Source organism: Protopterus annectens, chromosome 17.part0 (genome assembly GCF_019279795.1).
Source record: "Protopterus annectens isolate FY-2018-M chromosome 17.part0, PAN1.0, whole genome shotgun sequence".
Lineage (NCBI taxonomy): Eukaryota > Metazoa > Chordata > Ceratodontiformes > Protopteridae > Protopterus > Protopterus annectens.
Window position 1 is genome coordinate 313,039,712 of NC_056751.1, and position 23,304 is coordinate 313,063,015.

A 23,304-nucleotide genomic window follows, 5' to 3' on the forward strand; every position below is an offset into this window, starting at 1 on the left:
TATTTCTGCTTCCAAGAGAAATTTAGATCCCTTCTCAGCTCCCATACCAGCAATATTGGATCTTCTTGCCTCTGTTTTCTAAGATGGAGCCAGTTATTCCACTATCAAAGTTCAGCTAGCAGCCATTTTGAATTTTTATGTTGATGAAAACTATACGTCTTTGACTTCTCTCAAATTGTGTAAGGCCTTCCTGAGAGACATCTTCCTCCTTTGACTTCCTATCAAGGATCACACTCCTCCCTGGGATCTTACTGTACTGCTACAAGCATTGACTTCATCTCCATTTGAGCTAACTGCCAAAGTGGACTTAAAATTTTTGATGTGGAAAATTATCTTTCTGGTGGCCATTACCTCAGCAAGGAGAGTATTGGAACTCTAGGGTCTTTCATGCCAATCTCCATTTATTATTTTTCAGAAAGACAGTGTGTCTCTGTGTACCAGGCCATCCTTTTGTACCCAAAGTAGTTTCACAGACTTCTCTTAATCAAAGCATCCATCTACCAGTTTTCATTCCAAAATTTACCAATAAGCTAGAATATATGCTTCATTTACTAGTTGTGCATAGACAGATATGTTTCTATCTTCATTGGACCAAAAACATTAGAAAGTCATACCGATTGTTTGTATCTTTTTGTAATGCTAAGTTGTGCCAAGCTGTTTCAAAAGTTACTTTAGCAAGATGATTAACTAGCTACATTTCTCAGGTTTATAAGGATAAAGGTTTGATTCTACTGAAGCAGCCAAAGACATATTTGATAAGGTCTGTCTCTACTCCTGTACCTTCTTCTCCTGGGCTCCAGTTGATGACATATGTACTGCTGCCACTTAGTCTAATGTCCATACCTTTATTTCACATTAAAAATTGGATTTGTTTTCCAGGAATAGGTTGGCTTTCACTTTTGCCAACTTCTGGAAAATCCTTTCATGAAACCACCCTGGGAGTCTAGTAGCTGGTGACCCTATGCCATCAGTTGAGGAATGGATGGAAAAAACATCATATACAAAAATTATATACTCACCATACTGATAGGTTGGTGGTATCTGTTTTCTTCCTTCAGCTTCCCTTCCTCCTTCCCCATCCCATTTCATGGATGAGTTTCCCTTTTGGCTTCTGGTGTAACCCTATTGTTTGCCTTTTGGGCAGGACTTCACACTCTTGCAGCTCCAGAGTAGAGCTCTTTTATTATTATTACATCCCTTTGTTTTTCTGCCTGTCTTCTATAATGTATGTGTGTATGTATATATAATATATATATATATATATATATATATATATATATATATATATATATACATACATACATATATATATATATATATATATATATATATATATATATATGTTATATACAGATCTACTTCACAAGGTCGAAGTTTCAAAACTTCGAACTGCAAATGGTGAAGACCATAAGATCAAAGTTTTGAAACTTTGAAACTGTAATAATTTTTTTTCTTTTTGTTTTTATTTTATTTTTTTACATTTTTGTAGGGGGCAAGCCCCCTTACACCCCCACACCCCCTGCTAAATAAATTTACCAACTCCAAGATCACACTACAGTGAGGAAAATGGTAAATTTCCCATTCCATGCTGTATGGCGATCTCCATTCAAAATGTTTGAACGATCTTATGGCCTTGACCATTTGCAGTTCAAAGTTTTGAAACTTCGAGCTTGTGAAGGGAATCCATATACATATATAATTTGTTTGCCTTTAGGGTACAGTGAGCAAACTCGATCTGAGGTAACGTTGGGGATAGGTGGCAATTACAAGTAACAGGAGGAGCCTGAGCTACGGATCTCAAGTCTAAGAAAGAGTCCAAAGTCAGATCTGAGAATGGATCTGAGACCCATCAGTTGAGGAAGGATGTAAACTGACAACACAAATCCATCATTATGGTGAGTACATAACTTTTGTTACCTACAGTGGAGGCTTCTGTGAAATTAGGTTCCATCAAGTTTTTGGGGGTAGTCCTTGATGTTTCCTTGTAAGTTGATGTCTGTATCATGCACAACAAAATGTGTCAAAGACTTGGTTGCTTAAACAGGATCAGCTTTTAATTAACTCTTAGTACCATGTATAAGAAAGTTAATACTTTGATCTTTCCAAAACATTTTTATGGATCAGCTCTGTGTACCAGTGTCACAGATGCTTTAACTTGTGGACCTGAGTATATTTACTACAAAGCTGCAAAATTTTCTACATTTTCAATCAATAGCTCTCATTAATGTCATCCATTTAAAATGATGGATTGGACTGTACCTCTTCTTCTGCCTTAGTTATTATGTAATAGGACCTGGTATACATTCTGTGTTGCCCTACAGTAATATGACCCTCCAGTGGCCTCCAGTCCTTCTAAGCATACTATAGTAAATCAATTAGAGGCTACAAGAGCTTTGAGGATGGCCTGTTCTGCAGCAGTTTACCCAAGTGTATCAGGAATGCAAGAAATAAAAAAATGACTCTAAAAGGAAGTTCAAAAATAGTTACTAGCAAACCGGATCTGCTACTGCAAAAGAGTCATTACCACATTGCTTAATAATTTAAACAGTTGTCTTATTGTTTTTGCTTCTAACCTTGTCAGTGTAACTTAGCATAAAAGCTAATTACAAGGATATTCTGTATATTTGCACTTTTATCATATGCCGCATAGACATTCACTATATTGATCATTGCTGCAGTAGCCTTGGCTGTATAGGTTATATCCTGCCAAGGATATAACAGCAAGCCAGCTTCCAAAGTTTCAGAGCACTTTCCATGTGCCCAAAACATTAGTCAGCTCAAGTTGAGCTGACTAAAAAGACAAGTTTGGGCACCAAGCCCTTTAGAGCTTTCCTAATGTTGAAGAGAGTGTTCCTCTGCAGGCTTTTAGGGATCAGTGGTCAGCTTGTGCTATTCCTTTGCTGGGTAGATAAGTTCCTTTTAGAGAAAATCTTCCAGATTAAATTATTGTTGTTTTATTGTACCTTCCTGTTTAGAAAAGTTATTTTTTAAGCTAGGAGTTTGTGTTTTGTAATGGACTGTCATGAAACTTCACTGTACTTTTTTCCTGTCAGTTTAAAAGTTATTTAAAGTAATTAAAACACTTTTTTTTTCCTGTGGAGAAGTTGTGTTTATTTTACTTTTTGAGGCTGATAAAGTGTTTTTTTAAAGTGATTTTTAAATACTTTAAAGGGACAGTTCCAGAATTTTTTTGTTTTGATTCTGGTCTTTGTTTTCATTTTCAGTCTGGCTTTCTGAGCATGTCCCAGCTTTGGCTGCAGGAGTTGAGGGAGGGGTACTTAGGGAAATTTCAGTGGTCTTAGTCATATTCCATCTGAAATTGCAGGTGTACTCACAACAGCTCTCACTGAGTCATTCATTAGTTTCACCTGTGCTTTTTATCTTTAGGAGAAAAGTAGCCTTTCAGGAATGTTATGACCTCACTTGCTACTACCTTGCAGGAAAGCATATGAGCAGTGCAAAGCTAAAATGTTAGGAAACCGTTTTCTGTTAATTTATTTTATTTTGTGCGAATTAACTACTGATAAGGTACACGGTTTAATTAAATCTAACATTTATAGGAAATCTACTTTTTCAAATTCATACCTCCAGTACAACAGTTGGCATCCTAACCATCAGAAAAGGGCCATTGTAAAAGGTCAAATGGTAAGAGCAGCTAGGATGGTTAGTGATGAAAAGGATTTTGTGGATGAATTACATTTTATGATTACTTTATTTTTGAATAGCGGTTACCCTAAGAATTTATGTATGGAATTGTTTAATGAGATTAGAAATAAAAGAGATACTGTTTTTTACAAATCTATCCTCAAATCCGATAGTACCATCAATTCTTTTGCAGTGTCCACTACACCACACCACTTGGGGAACTCTCCACTAATGTTCATTTCTACCTTTAATGGGGATTCTGACTGGTTAATAAGAATTGGGGCATCTTACAATTGGACAAAAATGTTGGATCAAAATTTGGTAACATGCCTACATTTATATATAGGAAGGATTTATCATTTAAAGACATTTTTGAAAGATGCTCCTTTTCCAAAGGTCCATCAAATAATAGGATTTTTGGTAATTTTAAATGTGGAAGATGTTCCACATGTCACCATATTTTACCAACAGGTAGTAAGTTTATGGTTAACAACTATCACATTTGAATCAAGGGACATTTTGATTGTTACACCAAGAATGATGTTTACCTCGCTAAATGCCAAGACTGCCCGGCTTTTTATGTGGGCAAAACTTGTAGGCTTTTCAGAGAGAGGGTTAGGGAACATCTTTTGGATATTAAACATCTTAAGCCCACTGATGATTTAGCCAGACACATTGATGGTCACAGTGGACATGTTTTTAAATTTTGCGTTTTGCAACAGATCAAGTGTGACCAACAGGGTAGGATTTTGGATGTACATTTGAATTTAAGTGAGCTAAAATGGCAACTAAGATTAGATGCACAAAATTGCCCTGGTCTTAACGACTATTGTACAATTAAGCCCGTGCTCAAGCTTAAACATATTACGGGCAAAGGGTGAATAAATTAAATTTTAGTGTACACTTTAGTTATTTGCATATATTTATTTAGGTTGTTTTTCATGGCAGTATATTTTTATTGTTTGATATACATTTATATGTTTCTGGGGTTTTTTGTCATTATTGTTTGTTTAAATATTTGTTTTTATGATTAGTATTTGTTATATTTTATGTTTTTATCATGAATTTATTCTTGGAATTTACCTTAATATTTAATTGATTGTTGGCTAATTTTTCTTAATTAATTAATTTATTACGTGTGTGAGCCTTCAGATGTAAAGTGTGGTTTTATGCAGGTATCATTATTCTGAAGAAGTCCGTATGATAGGACGAAACCTAGGTCAGTCGTTGTTCTTGTGTTTGTTTTTGCAATAAAATCCATTTTCGGCTTGGACTTCGTTCTCTTCTTTACCTTCTTGGTGTTTTTCTGGTTCCTGGTTGGTTTTAAAGTAAAATGAAACCAGGAGTAGGGTTGATGATGACATGGTAAGTGGGTTCTGACAACTGGGGAGTATCTTTTTTTTTAACATCTTTATCGAATTATCACTTGTGACACAGGTGAATTTACATTTATATAAAAGCAGTCAAACTGTATTAACAAGTTCATGTTTATGAACATTATACATCATATATATTGCTATATAGCATATAACCTAAGCAGCAGTACATAAATTATTCAGTTCCTGCTCCTCTTTTTTGAACAAGAAACATTTTTATTAAACCATTTCTTACGACATAGGCTATCAATACATTTATATGAATGACAACAATCCACACCGACACAATCCTAGTTGCAAACATTTTACATCACAAACCATACTGACACACTCCCAGTTGCAACCATTGTACATCACATATCCAGTTGCAAACATTATACATCACTTATAATCTAACCAGTCATTTTCAAGTCAGACATAACATAACTCGTTTAAATCCTGCTTTCTTTTAAATCTCATTCCTCCCCTGTATGTATTGTTCCAACATTTCCCATTTTTCCTATGTATTTTGCTCCTACCCTTTTCAGAAGATCGCAATTCCGGATGTTTTATCTTTGTTACTATATTCACTACTTATAGTATAGTTGGTTTAGATTTTGCTTTCCGTTTTATAATAATTGCTTTTTGGCAGCCACCTTAATTAGACACGGCAAGGCCTTACCATGTCTAGGCAATTCCGATTCTGTTTCATAGCTCAGAAAAATCATTTCCCTCTTCACACCAGTCTGCCCACCCAGCACTGCCGACAGTGCATCCAGCAGAGAATCGCTAAAGTCTGCCAACTCACCACATTCTTAGAAAATATGTTCTCAATTACCTCTTTCTTCCCGGCCACACCTCCAACATTTGCTGTCTACCTGAGGAAACATTCTCTGGAGTCTTCTTGGGGTATAAAAATATCTATACAAACATTTCCAAGCAAAAATCCTAAATCTTCTGGATTTTGTTACATATTTGCAAGACATACATATATCCTCCCATTGTTTCTTTGTGAATTGCTTATCCAGTCTCTCTTCCCAATCCTTTTTGACCTCCTCTGATGATTCTTATAGTTATCATGCAATATCTATATGCTCTACTAGTTATTATTTTTTTTATTGGCAGCTTGTGTTCTGGATTCTACTAAAAACTCTACCAATGCTGGTCTTTTGTTTAGGACCCCCTACTTTTTTCTCTTTGTCTGTACTCTGATATAAAACCTTGATAGGTAAAGCAATCTCTAACCTGCAGTCAAAATAAATTCTTAGCATCTTCCCATTCTGTCATCTTTTCCTCTCTAGTTATTTGCTCTCAATACCTTGGTTCCTTTGCTAGTTTTCTCCAGTAAATTCCAGCCTCCTATTGCCTATTGTCTGTAGCCCTAATTGCAGTCATCCCTATTGGCAGAATCACCTTTCTCCATTCCAGTGTTGACTTACTTCTCAGGATACTTGACAACTGGGAGGTATCAGGAAAATTTCCTTTGGTCAGAATTTTAGACGCTGGGATTGTCCCTCTAAGTTCTTACTGGCTTTAGCTTCTTTTTCTCCAGGAAATAGGCACTATTTTCAGTTTCACCTTAAAACAAACTACCAGTTCCACTTTCAGTCCTTCTTCCAGCCACAAAAAGAAAAAAGTTAAGCAAACAGTATTTGCCTCTACAGTAGGCTAGTCATTTGCCTCAGTGGCAGGTGGGTGACTCTACTGTGGCCATAGCTTGTTCTTCAGACCACTCATCTTTTACCCCAGATTCCTTTAATGTAGCACCTGCAGCCACTGATGACCGTTAGTGTTCTCCACGTTTTTTTTTTTTTGGTAAAATGAGGGATATCTCTTTTCCTAAAATGATTCAAAATTCTAAATCTGGACAGGAAGCTGGAGGGACAGATGCAGGGTTTTCTCCTCAGTTTTCTGATTCAGACTCAGAGGAGAGCTCCATTTCTGTTTATCCCTGTGGGAGTTTCTCTTTTTCTGACACTATTTCCAGAATGTGCCAGTGTTTTCAGAGAACACTGAGGTTTCTCAGTCTCTCAGAAAATTCTGTGAGCTGTTACAGAAGGAAATTCTACATCCTTTACCCATTCCTCCAGTTCCTGTCAGGTTTGGAGGATGTGTGTGTCAATACCTGCAATTTTCCTGATAGCCTGCTGTCCTGAAAAAAGCAAATAGAATGTATGAAGTTCCTCAATTATTTTTCTCAATCTTAAGTTTTTGTGCACTCTTCCCAAACCTGGCCAAGCAGCCATAGCTGTAGTTAATTCCACTGCTACTAAACATTTAATTAATTTGAATCCTACTCTTTCTGATGAGGATGGAAAGATTATTGGTAAGTATGGGAAAAAAGTGTATGCTTATGCAACTTTATATGTTTATTCTGACTAATTGTGAAAGTATGAAGAATGTTTTGTCTACAATTTCTTGTGATGAAAAATCCACTTTAAATAATTTAGTTTCTTCCATTATACAAGCCGTAACTCATTGTTTATAGTATGCATATGACTCAATTGGTACTTCTTCCAGGGCTATGGCCACTGGTATTGTTTTGAGGAGGTTTGCCAGGCTGTGTTCTTAGAACTTCCCAGATGATGTGAAAAATGAGATTGTAAATTCTCCTTTAGATAGAGATTTAGTTTTTCTTTCCTCTGCTGCAGAGGTTATCAAAAAGTATAATGAAAGGCTTGAGTTAATACAGGGAATCTAAGAATTTTCAGCCATTCTTTCCTGCATTTTCTAAGGGAATCTCAAACCCCCTCATCCAATTTTGGAAAAAATAGTCTCAATAAAATGCAGGTAAATAGATATTTAAGAAGAAATGTCGGGGGGGGGTCAAAATAATTCTGGACCCCCCCAAAAAAACAGGACAGCCCAGCAAGTCAGAATGACTTTTTAAGGGACCATGTCCTCCCTCCCACCCTGGCACCCCGTTTTCTCTTCCAGAAAGTCTGAATATCTACTTTTCACTTTGGCAACAGATAGTCTCAGACAAATGGGTTCTGAAGATCACTCCCTAAGGTTACAAATGGCAGTGTGAGGAAATCCACTACACCAGACATCCTTATTTCCCCCATCCTTCAATGCATGCTGTCCTATGGAGTGATAAAACCAGTTCCTCCACCCTTGGTTGGTAAAAGTTTTTATTCAAGTATGTTTTAAATGACAAAGAAAGAAAGAAAATGCTTGGAGACCATTTCTGGATCTTTCTTTCCTAAACCTGTTTGTGACAATGCCCAAGTTAAACATGTTGTCACTTCACTACCTGTTACCTCTTCTTCTTCATTTAGGTTTCCTGGTAACACAAGATTTAAAAGATGCTTATTTTCACATCACTATTCATCGAGACTTCGGGCATTTCTTAAGGTTTCATGTGTCAGGATCACATTATCAGATCTCTGCCTTACCCTTTGGACTATCCACTGCACCAATAGTATTTACAGTGGCTATCTCCAGTTGTACCTCATTGCAGGCTGCAGGATATTCACATATTTTCCATATTTGGACGACTTGCTTAACTTTTTAGAGTCTTTTTCAAAGTTTCGGGAATTTCTCAGTTGGGTGAGAAATTTCTTACACAAGCTGGGATTCCAAGAGAACATTCAAAAGTCCTTTTTGACTCCACATGGGATTGTGTTCCTGGAGTGTTAGCTAACCACTTCAGTTCAAAGCTTTTCTTCCACATGAAAAAAATGGATCTCTATCTAGATCTGTTTCTAAGATTTTCTACTTAGTCTTTGGTCACTACGAAGGGATACCTGAGTATTTTGAGTCATCTATGATTGTCATGATACATCTGGCAAGACTCCACATAAGAAATGAAAATGACACAGTGATATTTGAAGTCTGTTTGGTCCCAGCACCAACATCCTTTGTCTCTTCAAATTATAGTGCGTGGTTTTGTCAGAAGAAAAATCAATTGGCGAAGACAGCAAATATTCCTAAATCCAGGTGTCCCCCTTTCCCTCCCTGCTCCAAAGCATTCAGTCATCAAAGAAGTCTCAGACTTTGCTAGGGGAGCAATTTTATGAGAGATAAACAAGTAAGGTGTGTGGGACACAAGGAACAGAAGCAAACATATAAATATAAAAAAGATGTTTGCTCTAATCAAAGCAATCAACTCTCTGAATCATCTTTGGTCCCCAGGACCACTTCCGCTTCAAGTTGTTTCAGGCAATACCACAGTCATGTGGTACATCAGCAAGCAAGGGGGAACCAGGTCATTACCTCTTTGCAGACTAGCCATGTTATCTTGGGATATGGCTTCACAGCACAGTCTCACTTTACTGGCATCCTACATTCTGTCAGAGCAAAACTGTGTGTCAGACAAGCTGAGCAGAACAAGGGCAGACTCTCATGAATGGAAATTAGATCAAGGGGTCTTCCAAGATGTGATCCATCTGTGGGAAGTTCCTCAAGTAGATCTGTTTTCTCCTGTCTGAACAGTCAGCTGGCAAGATTGTGCTCCAGGACTCCACGCATGAAAGTCTGGAACAGACAGGTGTCTTTTCCTTTCCTTGGACAGGAATGTTCCTGTATACTTTTCCACCATTTCCCGTGATAGCCAGGGTACTTTTGAATTTCAGAAGGAATACGCAAATATCATTGTGGTTACTTCCTTTTGGTGCAGCAGCAGTAGTTCTCCATTCTTTTGGAAATGGCCAGGGGCAATTGCCACAAGCTTCCCCACAGAATGGATCTACTTACACAAGGTCAGGGGTGTTTGTTACACCCCAACCCCAATCAACTTCAACTGACTGCCTTGATGATAGTGTCTTAATTCTCTTTAGGCACGTTTTCACCGAGGGCATGCAGCAAATACTAATGGAGACAAGAAAGCTTGCTACTAGGAAATCATATATATTAGTGAATGGAAAAGGTTTACTGGTTGGTGCCAACAACGTAACTAGCTAGTGTTTCTGTGGTTTTACCATATTTGTGTGCATTACTATCTTATGGCCTTTGTTACTCCTCTTTCAAGGTTCATTTATTGGGCATTTCAGCATGTTTGCCCATGGATCCTCCTCTTTCAATGCATTCTTATGTTAAAATGTTTTGAATGGGGTTTTGCATAAGAACCCCCCCCCCACCCCTAGAAAACAGATGGCCAGTCCTTGGGATCTTAATTTTTTGTTAGAGAAGCTAACCCTAGTAGCTAACACTTGCTCCATTTCAACCAACTGATCTCTCTGACTTGAGGTACTTAACATGGAAAACTGTTTTGCTGATTGCTCTTACCTCTGCAAGAAGAATATTTCCGTTGCAAGCTCTTATGGTGTGTCAGTCCTGTCTCATTTTCCACTGAGACAGGGTTTCTTTGAGAACTAATATCTCATCTGATGTTGTCCTTCTCGTTCTGCTTCACGTATGGGTCTCGGACCTGATCCTCGGATCTGACTCGGCCACCTCCCACAGACTTTAACTTCCAGGCTGAAACTCCTCCCCTACTCATAATCTTCTGCCTCTAGCCCAACCTCCTCAGATCTCATTTGCTGCTGGTGTGTTCAGAAGAGATTTTCCAGGCTCAGATAAGATTTAAGTTTTTGGATTAGTGTTTCGGTGCTACTTTGCTTAGTTTTTGTCTCCTAGTTGCTAGTTTTTGATATTTTATCCTGTCTCTTCCTGTCTTCTTTAGTTTTCACAGTGCTTTAGGCTTTTTTGCTGTTCTCTTCTTTCGGACTTTGGCCCTTTTTTCTTTCTAAAAAAAAAAGAAAAATATGTTAGTAGTTGTAGTTATTATAGTTATTGTAGTTAATTGTAATTATATTAGTTTTTTGCAGTTAGCAGTAGTGCTCTGTTTTTTACAGTTTAGTATTTCCTTGCTGCTGTAGAGAAGCCTACTGGTTTCAAGAGGTGCTCCAAGTGCAAGAGAAAGATTCCGCACTCGGATGCCCATGATTGCTGTGTTCATTGCCTAGGGTCAGGTCATCTAGACTCCCCATGCAGCATCTGTGAGGGATTCAACCCTAGAGCTTTGCAAAAGAGGAGAAGCAGACTTACCCTGAGGGATCTTTTGCCCACTTCTGTTGGTTCTCCAGGGGCTGAACCCCCCCCCCCCAAGCATTCGATCGGATCCGAGGTGAAGAAAAGGTGCTTTAAAGAGCTGAGAGCATCTTTGGAGCCACCTGACAAAGCTCCGAAGGTTTCAGATCCGACTATGTCGGCTCCATCAGATACGATTGATTTAACGGCTCCGAGTGAGCCCTCCACTTCAGCCTTGCCTTTGGATCTAAAGTCTTTGGATCTGGGTAGTCCACTTCAGATTTATATGGCTCCGAATCCATAGTCTTCCTTCAAGTCTCCAGGGATTTCCATCACTTTGGTGTCTCTGACTATGCCAGCTAATATCATACAGAATCCCAGGCATTCTCTCCTGTTTTTGGTGGCTTCTTCTAGGTCCTTGAGGAGCCTTTACTTTGACATGGACAGAATGATCATATCCATAATCAAGGCCCAGATGCAGATGGGGGTTCTTCCTGATCCATCCCCTCGTGGATCTGAGCCTGCCCAGCTTGCTCCATTTTCTCCTTATCCAGTCTGAATCTCAGTTTCAAAGCCCCAGAACAGTAGTCTCCCAAGGGATTCGGGGTTGGATCAGAGGGCCTTTGCTTCCTGTATTCTGACTGCTGCCTTGACTGCCTCTGCTCCGAGGTCCTTGGATCAGAGTACGTCCCAGATCCGAGGGGAGAGGTTCAGCTCCACTGCTCTCAGATTAGTCCCTTCCCCTTGGAGCTTCAGCCTTTGACAGTGTGGGTCCGGTTCTGTGTGGGAGTTGGGGTTCTGGTGAGCTGCCTCTGTCTTCCTCAGTAGCATCGGCTCCTGAGAGGATCAGTGGGATCTCTCTGGGACCCTCGGCTTTTCGGGCATTAGAAAAGACTTTCTCTGTCAGAAGTGTGCCAGACTTTTCGACTGCTGCTTCACCCTGTGTGCCCAATCTGGATCGGGGCCTTGGATCTACCATTCCTGCCCAGGATCAGCCTGTCTTGAAGGGCCACCAACCTGCTCCACCTGAGGTGGCCCCTTCTTCTTCTGACTCCTCCCCCTGAGTATCCCACGGAGGAGATTCCATGGAAGAGGATGTGCAAAAGGAGGCATGTGGACTCCCCTATGGAGTCCCTCATCGACAATACAGATTACAGTGCGGTAGAGGGGTCTTCCAAAATGCCACCGCATGATGTCTTCTTTGCAGACATCATAGAGATCTCAAAGATCAAAGGTGGCTAGTCATCCAAAATCCCCTCTTTGGAGGAATATGTATTCCTGGAGGCCTTTGGGACAGGATAGTCTACATTTTGAGTGGTCCCCCCGGCAGATGCTCTCATTGACCTGATTGCCCGTCAGGCCTTGAAGGAGCCGGATACCATAGAACCAGTGTGTAAATGACAAGATAAAATCCTTTCACCCTGAGAGGACCATGCTTTCTGGAGTAAGGGTATTCTGGTTAACACTATGGTGGTGGCAGCCGCTACTAAGAAAGAGGTCACCCGGTAGAACTGCACTGTCTGTACGCCGAACAGTGAGTGATGGACAGGTTCAGGAAGCGTACTTATGCCTCAGCTACTTTTTTGCTGAGGGCACTCAATTGTCTGGCACATTTTGCTCTTATTCAGAGAGACTTGATCAAGGAACTCTTTGGCAGAGTGTATGCCTTAGCAGGAGTTCGATAAAGTTTCCCCTAAGCTACTCACTCTCACTTCTATAGCTAACTCCTCCATGAGACTCATTTCCCACTCAGCAAAGGGTTCTTCTAGAGCAGGCGGCACTGGCATCATGATGCGTTGCCTTGCTTGGATGAGGCTGTGCAGTTTTGCAAAGTCCTTTAAGGTGTCATTTGTCAATGCCCCCTTCGATGGTTCCTTGCTGTTTGGACCATTTATTAAGGACAGCCTGTCCCACAGCTACCAAGAAGGTAAGACCTTGTCTGCCATGGGAGTTATGTTTTCTGTTCCTCAACAAATATACTGTAGGAGTCAAAGGGGGGGGGGGTTAAGAAAACTTAGTTCCATAAGTCACAAGGTTCTTTTCCTGACCAAAGTGGAGAGTTCTTCTCCAGAGGCACAGGAGGAGCCTATAATGGGAGGCACTGCCATAGAGGCAGAGGGGTCCGCAGAACCAGGGCTACAGGGAATCCTTTCCCGACAAGCCCTTTCAGTGCTCCTGAAATGCTGCCCAACTGTCATACTCTGGAGGCAGTTTGGGGTCATTTTTCTCTCCATTCTAGCACTACAAATGCTTGGGTGCGAAAATTATATCCAGAGGCTACTACATTCCCATTTCCCTTCCACCTCCAAATGTACTGAAGACACTCCCCAACATTCCACCCAGTCAGAGAAAGTTGGCAGTGGCTGAAATTGCCATATTGATGCAGAAAAGAGTCACCCAAGAGGTCCCGACTGATCAGAAAGGGTCTGAAACCTACTCCTGTTTCTTTTTGGTGCCAACGAAAACTGGACCTGTGGTCCATTCTGGACCTAAGCAGTCTCAATTTGTACATGAAGGAACCCAAGTTCTGGATAGTGACGGTACAGTCCATACTCCCGTTGCTGAGAAAGGATGATTGGATTTGCTTGGTGGATTTCAAGGATGCGTATTATCACATAAAAATAGACAGGTGCTCCAGAAGTCATCTACGCTTCCACCTGGGATCCAATCATTTCCAATTTCGAGCCCTACCCTTTGGTTTCACCACAGCACCCTGGGTGTTTACCAAGTGTATGGCAGCAGTTGCAGCTCATCTCCGACTGCAAGGGTTTCAGCTATTCCCATATTTGGATGATTGGCTCCTGACTGCCCTCACTCAGCGTCAACTTTGTCAGGCCAAGGATTATTTTCACCAGTGGTCTCACTTTGTAGGCATCATTATAAATTTGTACAAGTCACAACCGGTGCTGTTTCAGGATTTGGAATTCATTGGATTATGTCTGAACACTTCTATTCAAATAGCTGCTTTGCCACAACATCGCAGTGACACTTTGAAATCTCAAGTTCAAGCTATTCTGAATCTCCCATTTTTTCTAGCCAGGTTGATTCTAAGAGCTCTGGGATCTATGGCAGCTGCCATACTTCTGGTTAGGCTGGCCAGGTACTATATGCGCATTCTCCAATGGACGCTATTTGTTCAGTGGTCTACTCTACATCAGCCCTTATCTGCTCCTGTCAGACTGACAAACATTTGCAGGTCCCATTTATGGTGGTGGATTCAGACAGGTCTGACAGTCAGCAGACCTTTCTCTCTCTCCTCTTACCTTCAGCCACTGTGACCATGGACGCTTCCCATCTAGGGTGGGTGGGGGGCATTTCCAGTCTAAGATGTTCCAAGGCACATGGATTCAAATAGAAACCAGCTATCATATACATGTCTTGGAGATGAGAGCTGTCCTTTTGTCACTGTAAGCCTTTTAGGACATCCTCTCTTCAGGGACTATTACTATTCACACCATCCACATGTCAGTAGTCTGGTACATCAACAAGCAAGGAGGAACCCATTCGTATCCTCTCTGCAGAGAGGGCTTGAGGGTCTGGGAATGGGTGATCTCTTCAAACCACTTTATTCTTGCAACACATGTACCGGGGAAATCCAGCATTTTAGCAGACAGGCTCAGCAGGTCTATTCTGATGCCTCATGAGTGGTCCTTCAATCTATTGGTAGCAAACAAGATATTCGACCATTGGGGTCTACCCTGCTGCAACCTTTTCGTGTCCCCTTACAGTAACGAATGAAGCAGTTTCTTCACTCTGATCCCCCCTTCAGGGGGTTCCCCGAGGGATGCTGTGGTCCACAATTGGCCTCTGGGACTCCTGTATGCCTGTCACCATCCTCATCTGATTCCAAGATTTCTTCAGAAAGCCAAATGGTTGAAGAGTATGGTGATCATCATTGCCCTCTTTTGACCTCATCAAGTGTGGTTCCCCTTCCTGTGGTCTCATCTCAAACATCTTCCATGGATGCTAAAACCCAAACCGGACCTCCTTTCTCACCTGATGTTAGGACTGCACCCCGATCTCTCCACTCTCAAGTTAACCACATGGTTTCTGCAGTTTCTGTGATTGGTAGAGGGTCCAGGTTTTCCTTTCCGGTCAAAGCTATACTTCTGGCCTCTCAGAAAGCATCTACTAAGATGGTGTACAAGAGTAAGTGGAAAAGGTTTTCCTTTTGGGCAGTCAGCAATCACATTGGTCCCTTTTCAGCTCTGATTCCCTCTATTCTGTCGTTTTTTGGAATCTTTATATAAGCAAGGTTGTAGTTTTGATACCATCAAACTTTATTTAGCCGCCTTTTCCAGTTTCCATTCAGGATTACCTTCAGGGTCTGTTGCTTTTGCTAAGTTATGCAAAACCTTCATGGAAGGTGTTTTTCTTTTGAGGTCTCCTATCAAAGATCCTACTCCTCTGTGGGATCTCTCTCTGGCCCTGCAAGCCTTGACCCAGAGTCCTTTTGAACCGGCTAAGGATTGTGACTTGAAGTTTTTGTCATGGAACTCCGCTTTTCTTGTTGCCATTATGTCAGCAAAAAGGGTATCTGAGTTGCAAGCACTCTCTTCCAAGCATCCCTACATAATTTTTCACAAGGATAGGATTTCCCTTTGTACTAACCCTTCTTTCATGCCGAAGGTGGCTACCTCTATGAATATCAACCAATGCATTCAATTACCTGTGTTCTTTCCTAATTATTCTAACAAAGGGGAATACCTTTTGCATTCCTTAGATGTTCAAAGGTAGCTCCAGTTCTTCCTCCATAGGACAAGGCAGTTCAGAAAGTCGGAGCAGTTATTTGTTTCTTTTTCTCCTAATCGTAAATGTCAAGCTGTTTCAAAACTGACAGTAGTGAAGTGGATTACTAACTGTATTTCCTTTGTTTATGAAAAGAAAGGTGGTCAGTTGCCTGGTCCACCAAAAGCTCATAAGACAAGGTCCATTGTTGTGTCATCTTCTTTTTCTTCTAGGATCTCCATTGATGACATTTGTGCTGCAGCCACTTGGTCTAACTCTTATACCTTTGTGTCTCCCTATAAATTAGATGTCATGTCCAGGAGCAGGACATCCTTTTGTTCATTGGTGCTCCAGCATATCCTTCCTTGAGGCCGCAGATTTATTATTTATGTACTTACCATAACATGGTGTCTGTGTTGTCCTCTTCTCATTCTGCTTCACCTTCCCGCCCAACCACCCCCCTCCAATTTAGGTGTGGTTCTAGAGGATCTAGAATAGCCTCTGTTGGAACCTTGGTTCCAGGTGGAGCTCCTGGTTATCTTTTCTTCTTCTTTTTGGCTTGTGAGGTCAGCAAACTTGATTTGAGGAGATTGGGCTAGAGGTAGAGGATTATGGGTAGGTGAGGAGTTTGAGCTTGGATACTAACATCTGTGGGATGCGGCCGAGTCGGCTCAGGGGATCGGATCTGAGACCCATACATGAAGCAGAATTAGAAGAGGACAACACAGATACCAAGTTATGGTAAGTGCATAACTAATATTTTATACCTACACTACCCATCTCCCCATTTTTTTCCTGAGCCTAAAAATGAGGGAGAAAATATACTCCATTCTCTGAACATCTACAGAAAACTCTGGTGCTATATTGACAGAACTAAATCTTTCAGATTTTCAAGTTGGTTCTTTTCCTGTGAAGATAAGAAAAAGGTACAACCTTTGTCAAAACAGGCTGTTTCCAAATGGCTGTCTTAAGCTATTACCTTTTATTATTATTACCATAATAGAACTATTTCAGGCAGGGTCAAGACCCACTCTTCCAGGGTTTTGGATTCCTGCATGGCTTTTTGGAAAGGGTTGGATTCTAGCTTATTTTTTGTTGTTCCTAGCCGTGTCCTTTAAGGGCTCAGCCTTCCTATGTATGTTGGCTGAAAGCTCTGAAGGGCTTGGCACTCAAACCTGCCTGTTTAGTCTGCTAAGCTGAAACTGACTAATGATTTGGCCATGTAGAAGGTGCCCTCAAGCTTTGGAAGCTGGACAGCTCTTATATGCTTGGTAGGATATAACCCATATAGCTAAGGCTAGTGCAGCAGTGATCATTTGAACATCCACTGTTACAGTAAGTTTACTTACAAAACTGTACTTTCCCTGTTGCTTTCTTACCTACTCTTCCTTCCTACTCCTCCTCTTTACATTTTTTTTTACATTACCCACTGGTTTGCTTTGTAAAATGCATCTTCCATATGGTATTTGCTTTTTTGTTATCTTCATTCGCTAGTGATTTTGAGTTTAGTAAGCTTATTTGCCTCTGAGTGTGCATTTATCAGCCTCTCACACTGTAGCAGTAATTCATGTTGATGTTTTGTTAAAGTTATTTTTGCTCAATAATTGATGAGCTTTTATTTCTGGAGCTCAGTTGTAACTGGACCTCCACCCAGTTAGGTATACTGTGTCACTAAACAATCAAACAAAAAGTAGGACCTAGAAAAATGTTAGATGGCTCAGTGGTGCAACATTTAACATTGCTCTCCCACAATGTTTGTCTTTCTTGTTTGATTCTCTGCTAGGGAACCTTCTTTGCAAAGTTTGTATGCTGTCCCTGTGTCCTCATGTAATTTTGCTGAGGATGGATGGGCTTCAGTTTTTTTCCACATGCCAAAGATATGTGGGTAGGTAAATTGGTGATATTCTCCTTGCCCCAGCTGTGTTTGTGCATATGGATGTGTCTTGCAGTGCACTGGCAACCATTTGGGACTGGTCAAATAATACACTGCATGAATTAACAGTTTCAGTGACTTAGCTGTACTATCTGTAAAATTAGTTCTTGTCCCTTGCAGTCTTTCAGATATGCGGTGTATGTTTCATATATCCTAAATATGAGAATAAAGACCACTGTGCCCATTTGTCTTCCTGTTTACCCAAACAGCTGGAAAATCTTAGACATTACTTAGTTTTACAAGTCACTTTTTTATTCCTTCTGGTAGGATTTGCTTATACTGGCCTCATTGTCTTCCTACACATTTCCTCTACTGTTTTTTTTAGATTATTTTCTACACTTGTGACATATGTCAGTGTTATATGCAATGCATCTTTATGCATAAATGTTTTTTTCTGACATAAATGTTCTTCATCTACATTGTTTATGCATCTTTAACTGAAAATTTCTGTTTTAACCTTCTTTCTGTCTGTTATGGTATATGTAGCTAGATTCTTGGTGCACTGTGTTGGCTGGTACTTTGGTATTTCTTTGTTGCCTTTTTAACTGCAGTTGTCTCATGTCTACATAGAGATGCAACTTTCTAAACTCATTATGTTATTCTGTTTGAGATCTTATTAATTTTCTTTACATGGATATCACTGTCTCCTCTTTTTGACAAAGATGTATTCTGTAGCATATTAATTCTATCAGCGGCTTTGCCACCTTCCCTTGCTGCCTCTACTATCAGGGCACATTCCTGCTTTATGTGTTAAACTGGATGAAGTGAATAGTAGCAAAGTGGTTTACCGACCTGTAGAACATCCAAGGGACCCCATTACTTGAAAGTCTGAGTTTTCCATCCTTTCTCTTTTCTACCAGAGAGATTGCCAACCATTTTCATAATCAAATTAAAGTAAGGGTTTTAGTTCAAGGTTTTGTTTTTACGGCCTTATCCTTGTAGTAATATTTGTTTCACCTGTAGTCTCAGAATTTTCTTTGTTCTTTCTGCACTCAAAAGTACTTTTCTGTGTTAGCTGAGTGCTTTGTGTCATACTAGTCTTATTAGCTGTTTATAAGTGAACCATGTTCTGGTTTTAAGAAAAGCTATTTGAAAATCAGTTTATAAAGTTATATCACATTTTATTTCTTTATTTGAGATGAAGTACATTCGTATGTTCCTTATCCAGTGAAAGAAATGCTTGACAAGAACAAAATCCTCTCTTTCAGAAAGAGAAAGACGACACCGGTTGAGAGAAGAGCGAGCCGTATTACGGTCGCAAGGAATTCTTGATTCCCCAGATGCTGCTAGGAAGAAGCAGAAGATCAAAAAGAAGATTGCATTGTAAGTAAATGCATTTTTTTCTGCTCAGACACAAAGCTTATCCTATAGCACATTTTTTATAAAAAAAAGTTTTACTAAACATCTCATTTAACAGGCTACATGAAAAATAAATTTTATACAGTCAAAATCTGTAGGTTTCTATTTATAGTGTTTAAGTGAACATTAAGTTGTGTTTGGCTTTAGACACAGATGGCATAGTGGCCAAGGTCTTTGTCTCCCATGTACAAGGTACAAGGTTTGATTCTGACCTCCAGCCAATGCCTGTATGGAGACATCATGTCCTTCTGATGTCTCTGTGGAGTTCCTTCCACTTCCAGAAAGCATGCTGAATGTTTCCATCTCAAACACACCCAGTAATGGAGTTGTGGGCAGCAGTACAGACTCTGGGTTATGTCATTTGGGGGAAGAGTTGTACTAACTAACTGCTTTGGGTATCAACTCAGATGCACCATATCCTGTAGATAGGAGAACATAGATCATAGACTGTGTGTAGTATCATAGCTTGCTACTTAGTGTCGACATTGGCTCTAGGTGATATGGTCTCTTTGACCAATGTTACCAGAAATGGAGATGGGTATTTGATAGTGATAAGTGGGTAGGGGACCTGGCCTACTCTGACTTATGCCAGGAATCCATGGTAATGATGGGAGGGAGTCTATTTGCTCCTACTGGCCAGTATTTGCCCGCCAGTATCCAGTTGCCCAGAGTTTACCTGAGATATATTAGTTATGTGAAAGCTGCATGTAAAACCAGTCAACCTGCCAAACACAAACTAAGAATTGCTGCAGTCAGTGTTGGCTCATTGACATCATGGAGCTTGGAAGTGGATGACTTCACAGTAAGAAGGAGGCTGAACATCCTTTGTATCCAGGCGACAAGATGGAAGGGCTGTGCAGCAAAGCCACTTAGCTTGTGATCCAGAGACTACTACTGAGGAGGAGAACAGACTAGAAATGGTGTGGGGATTGTGGAGAGGGAGAGGCTTCAGAAGACAGTGAGGGATGTTATCAGAATTACTGACAGACTCATGGCAATCAGACTCCAGTGTAAAAGGATTGGACAGTATTCATCATCTCAGCCTATGCCCCACAACAGGGTTGTGAGAGTGTGGAAAAGAGTGCATTCAGCAGCAGTTGCAGGATCTATTAGATGAAGCAGGGCAACATGAGTTGGTGTTGATAATGGGGATTTGACTGCACATATCGAGGCAGACAGAGCAGTATGTGAGGACTTCCTGTGTCCACATGGGTGGGGCAACAGGAATAAAGAAGGAGAAGCCATTTTAGTCTTCTGTCTGGTAAATGGCTTGATGGTTGCATGGTTCTGCAAGAGACATAGTCACAAGATCAAATACAGGAGTAGTCAACATGCAACTCAGGTACACTTTCTCCTAGCAAGGAAAGGGCATTGGAGTAGAATCATTAATTGCAAAGTCATCCCCAGTGAAAAACAGTTGGCCCACAGCATAAACCACTTGTTGACACAGTCAGCTGCAAACAGTGGTCAGAGAAGGCTCTAAGGTTAACATAGACTAGGCTAAAGACCTGCATGTTGACTGGAGAGAAAGCACAGGAGTTCAAGGAAATAGTCAGAGCTCTAGCACCCCAGGATGAAGAGGAAATAAGTGGAGCTGAAGAAGAATGGCAGATCCTTAAAACAGCATGTTTGAGGACAGTAGAACAGATATGTGGCTGAGTTAGGCATGGAAAGATACATAAGAAAAGCCAGTGATGGAAATCTGAAGTACAGAAACTCATCAATAGAAAGAAGGAGTGCAGGAACAAGTGGGAGATAAATAAGACCAGGCTAAGAAGGAGTACTGGCAGACTAACAAAGAAGCTAAGGGAGCATTTGTAGTAGTGAAGAGCAAGTTGTCAGAGGCAATGTCCAGCTGCTGGAAGGTGACTCAGTAGATGACACAAAAAAACTCTGTCAGATTGCAAGGTGAAGACAGAAAGATAAAGAAGACAGTCATCATACACCTTACATAAGGGATAACACTGGTCCATAGGACATAAACGGAAGATGAAAGGAAAAGTTCCAGCAACTTCTGAACAAAGAAAATCCCACTGAAGCTGTACTGCCCTGGACACAGCCTACAATTAAAGAATAAGAGGAGCCCGCCCTAGAGGAAGAAAGAACATCACTAAGGAAAATGAAGTCAGGGAAAGCACCAGGTTCAAATGAGGTCACAGTAGATTTGATCAAGATGCTGGATGAGTTAGGGGAGAAATGGCTCCAGAGGGCACTCATAGCAGTATGGAGAGAAAGGCGTAGCCAAGATGTGTATCCATGCTAGTGCTGGTGTATGAGAACAGAAGGGCATTCTCACAACTGTGGGCAGTATAGTGGTATCAAACTCGTGTCTTACTGCATGAATGTTCTGGAAAGCGTGATTGATAAATGAATGTGCACAGTAGTAGAAGTAAGACTGGAGATGACCAATTCAAATTCATATCAGGATGCAGCACAACTGACTGTATGTTTGCAGTGAGACAAATAGTTGAGTATAAGATGGAGATGAGGGAAGAGTCCAACTGAGGATGCCTAGACTTGTAGAAAGCATATGACAAAGTCCAAAAAAAGCTGATTTGGGCAGTCCTGTGGTGGTTCAAAGTCCCAGAAACATTGGTAGAACTAGTGCAGGCTGTGTACAAAGAATCAGTGACACAAATATGAGCAGTGTTTGGGCTCACAAAAGATTTCCCTGTGGAAGTGGGCATGCATCAGTGTTCAGCTCTGAGCCCACTGCTGTTCATACTGGTGATGGACTAAATTAGCTAACAGGGTGGAACGGACAGGTCAACAAAGTTGCTGTATGCAGACAAGGTGGCATTACTGGCAGACTCTGAACAAGGATAGGGTAATGGAATTCAAAACCGAAGGCACAAAGGATGAAACTGAGTACAACTGCAGTGGCAGCAAATTGAGAAAATCAGTAGACCCTGAGGACTGAAATAGAAGGGAAACCAGTGGAACAAGTTAATAATTCATGTACCTGGGAGCTATGGTTGAAGAGAAGAAAAGTCTGAATTAGAAAGTCAGACCTTGAATTACAGGGCTACAGCCACCTGGCACAGAGTGTCAGGGGTAGTATATGACAGAAGTATGCCTAAGAAGCTGAAAAGTACAGTGTTCAAACAGTGGTGCAACCATTATTACTGTATAGTAATGAAACCTGGACAGTAAAGACAGACTAGTTGAGGAAGCTAGTGGTAATAGAGGTAAAGTGCCTGAGATGGTTAGTAGGGTGCACACTATGGGACAGACAAAGAAATGAGGATATCAGAGCAGAAGCCCGTGTAACTCCAAATGCTTTGAAGGTTAATGAGAACAGATTAGAGTGGTTTGGACTCATGTATAGCACAGCAGAAGTCAAGTATGGTGAAGAAGTTTTGGGACAGACAGGAAGGAGGCAGGAGGAAACGAGGGTATCCAACAAAAGAGATGGCTTATGTGAGAAAAGACTTGCAACAGTCAGGCACGATTATCGAAGAAGGTAGGAGAGTGGCACTGAATTGATAGAGATGGTGACAATTAACGTGACACCCCTCCCATGTAGAAAATGGGATAAAGAGGGTTGATGATGATAATAAATGATGATGATGATAATGTTTCTGATGTTCTTCTTGTTTCACTGTTGCAGTGATCACATTTGGGTTATCTGCTTGCAGTAGCCCTCAGTCGGCCTGATTATCAAAGTCTTGGGTCCTGCGTCGGTTGCTGTCTCATCTTCTGTGACGTCAGGTAGTCAGGGGTATAAAGCATGCAGCCGACGCCATTACATCAATCTTTCTTGCCGTGCGGTGCCCGAAGCAGAAGCAGTTTGCAAGTGCCGGTTGTCCGACTCCTGAAATTTTCGTTTTCGAGTTTCAGAACCGAAGTCTTCAACTAAAGCTAAGTACCCCATTGGGGAAACTTTTTCTTGCTCTAAACTGATGTCAGTAAAAGTCAGTAATTGTATTTCTTGTGGAAAGCAAATACCTCATAAAGATTTTCATTCGTACTGTATTCCTTGCCTAGGCCCTGACCATGACGTACCTTGCTGTCGGGTTTGTGCCTTATTTAAGCAACAAACTATTTATCGTCGGTATACTTACTTCAAACTAGTGGCCACAAAAACCCTGCTATCTGCAAAGCAAATACTGCAAGCCTTGCGGTTCATGACCTCCTGCATTCTACTAATTCCATATGCAAGACTGCATATGAGGAAACTACAATGATATATAAAAATCCTATGGTGTCAACATTCTCAGGATCTGGAAGCAGTGATTCCTGTCATACCTTGCGTACAGTTAGAATTCCTTTGGTGGGCAGAGGCCTGCCACCAGAACAAGGGACAACCAT

The 23,304-nt window shown here is 40.9% G+C and overlaps 1 protein-coding gene across 1 annotated transcript in view; it reads left to right on the forward strand.

Moving 5' to 3' along the window:
* LOC122791433 (bromodomain-containing protein DDB_G0280777-like) overlaps positions 1-23,304 on the forward strand; it is a 1,939,725-nt gene that overhangs the window by 870,717 nt on the left and 1,045,704 nt on the right. Inside the window, exon 6 of the mRNA XM_044059175.1 lies at positions 18,843-18,957. Coding sequence (XP_043915110.1) covers positions 18,843-18,957 — 115 coding nt within the window. The remainder of the gene's footprint in view (positions 1-18,842; positions 18,958-23,304) is intronic.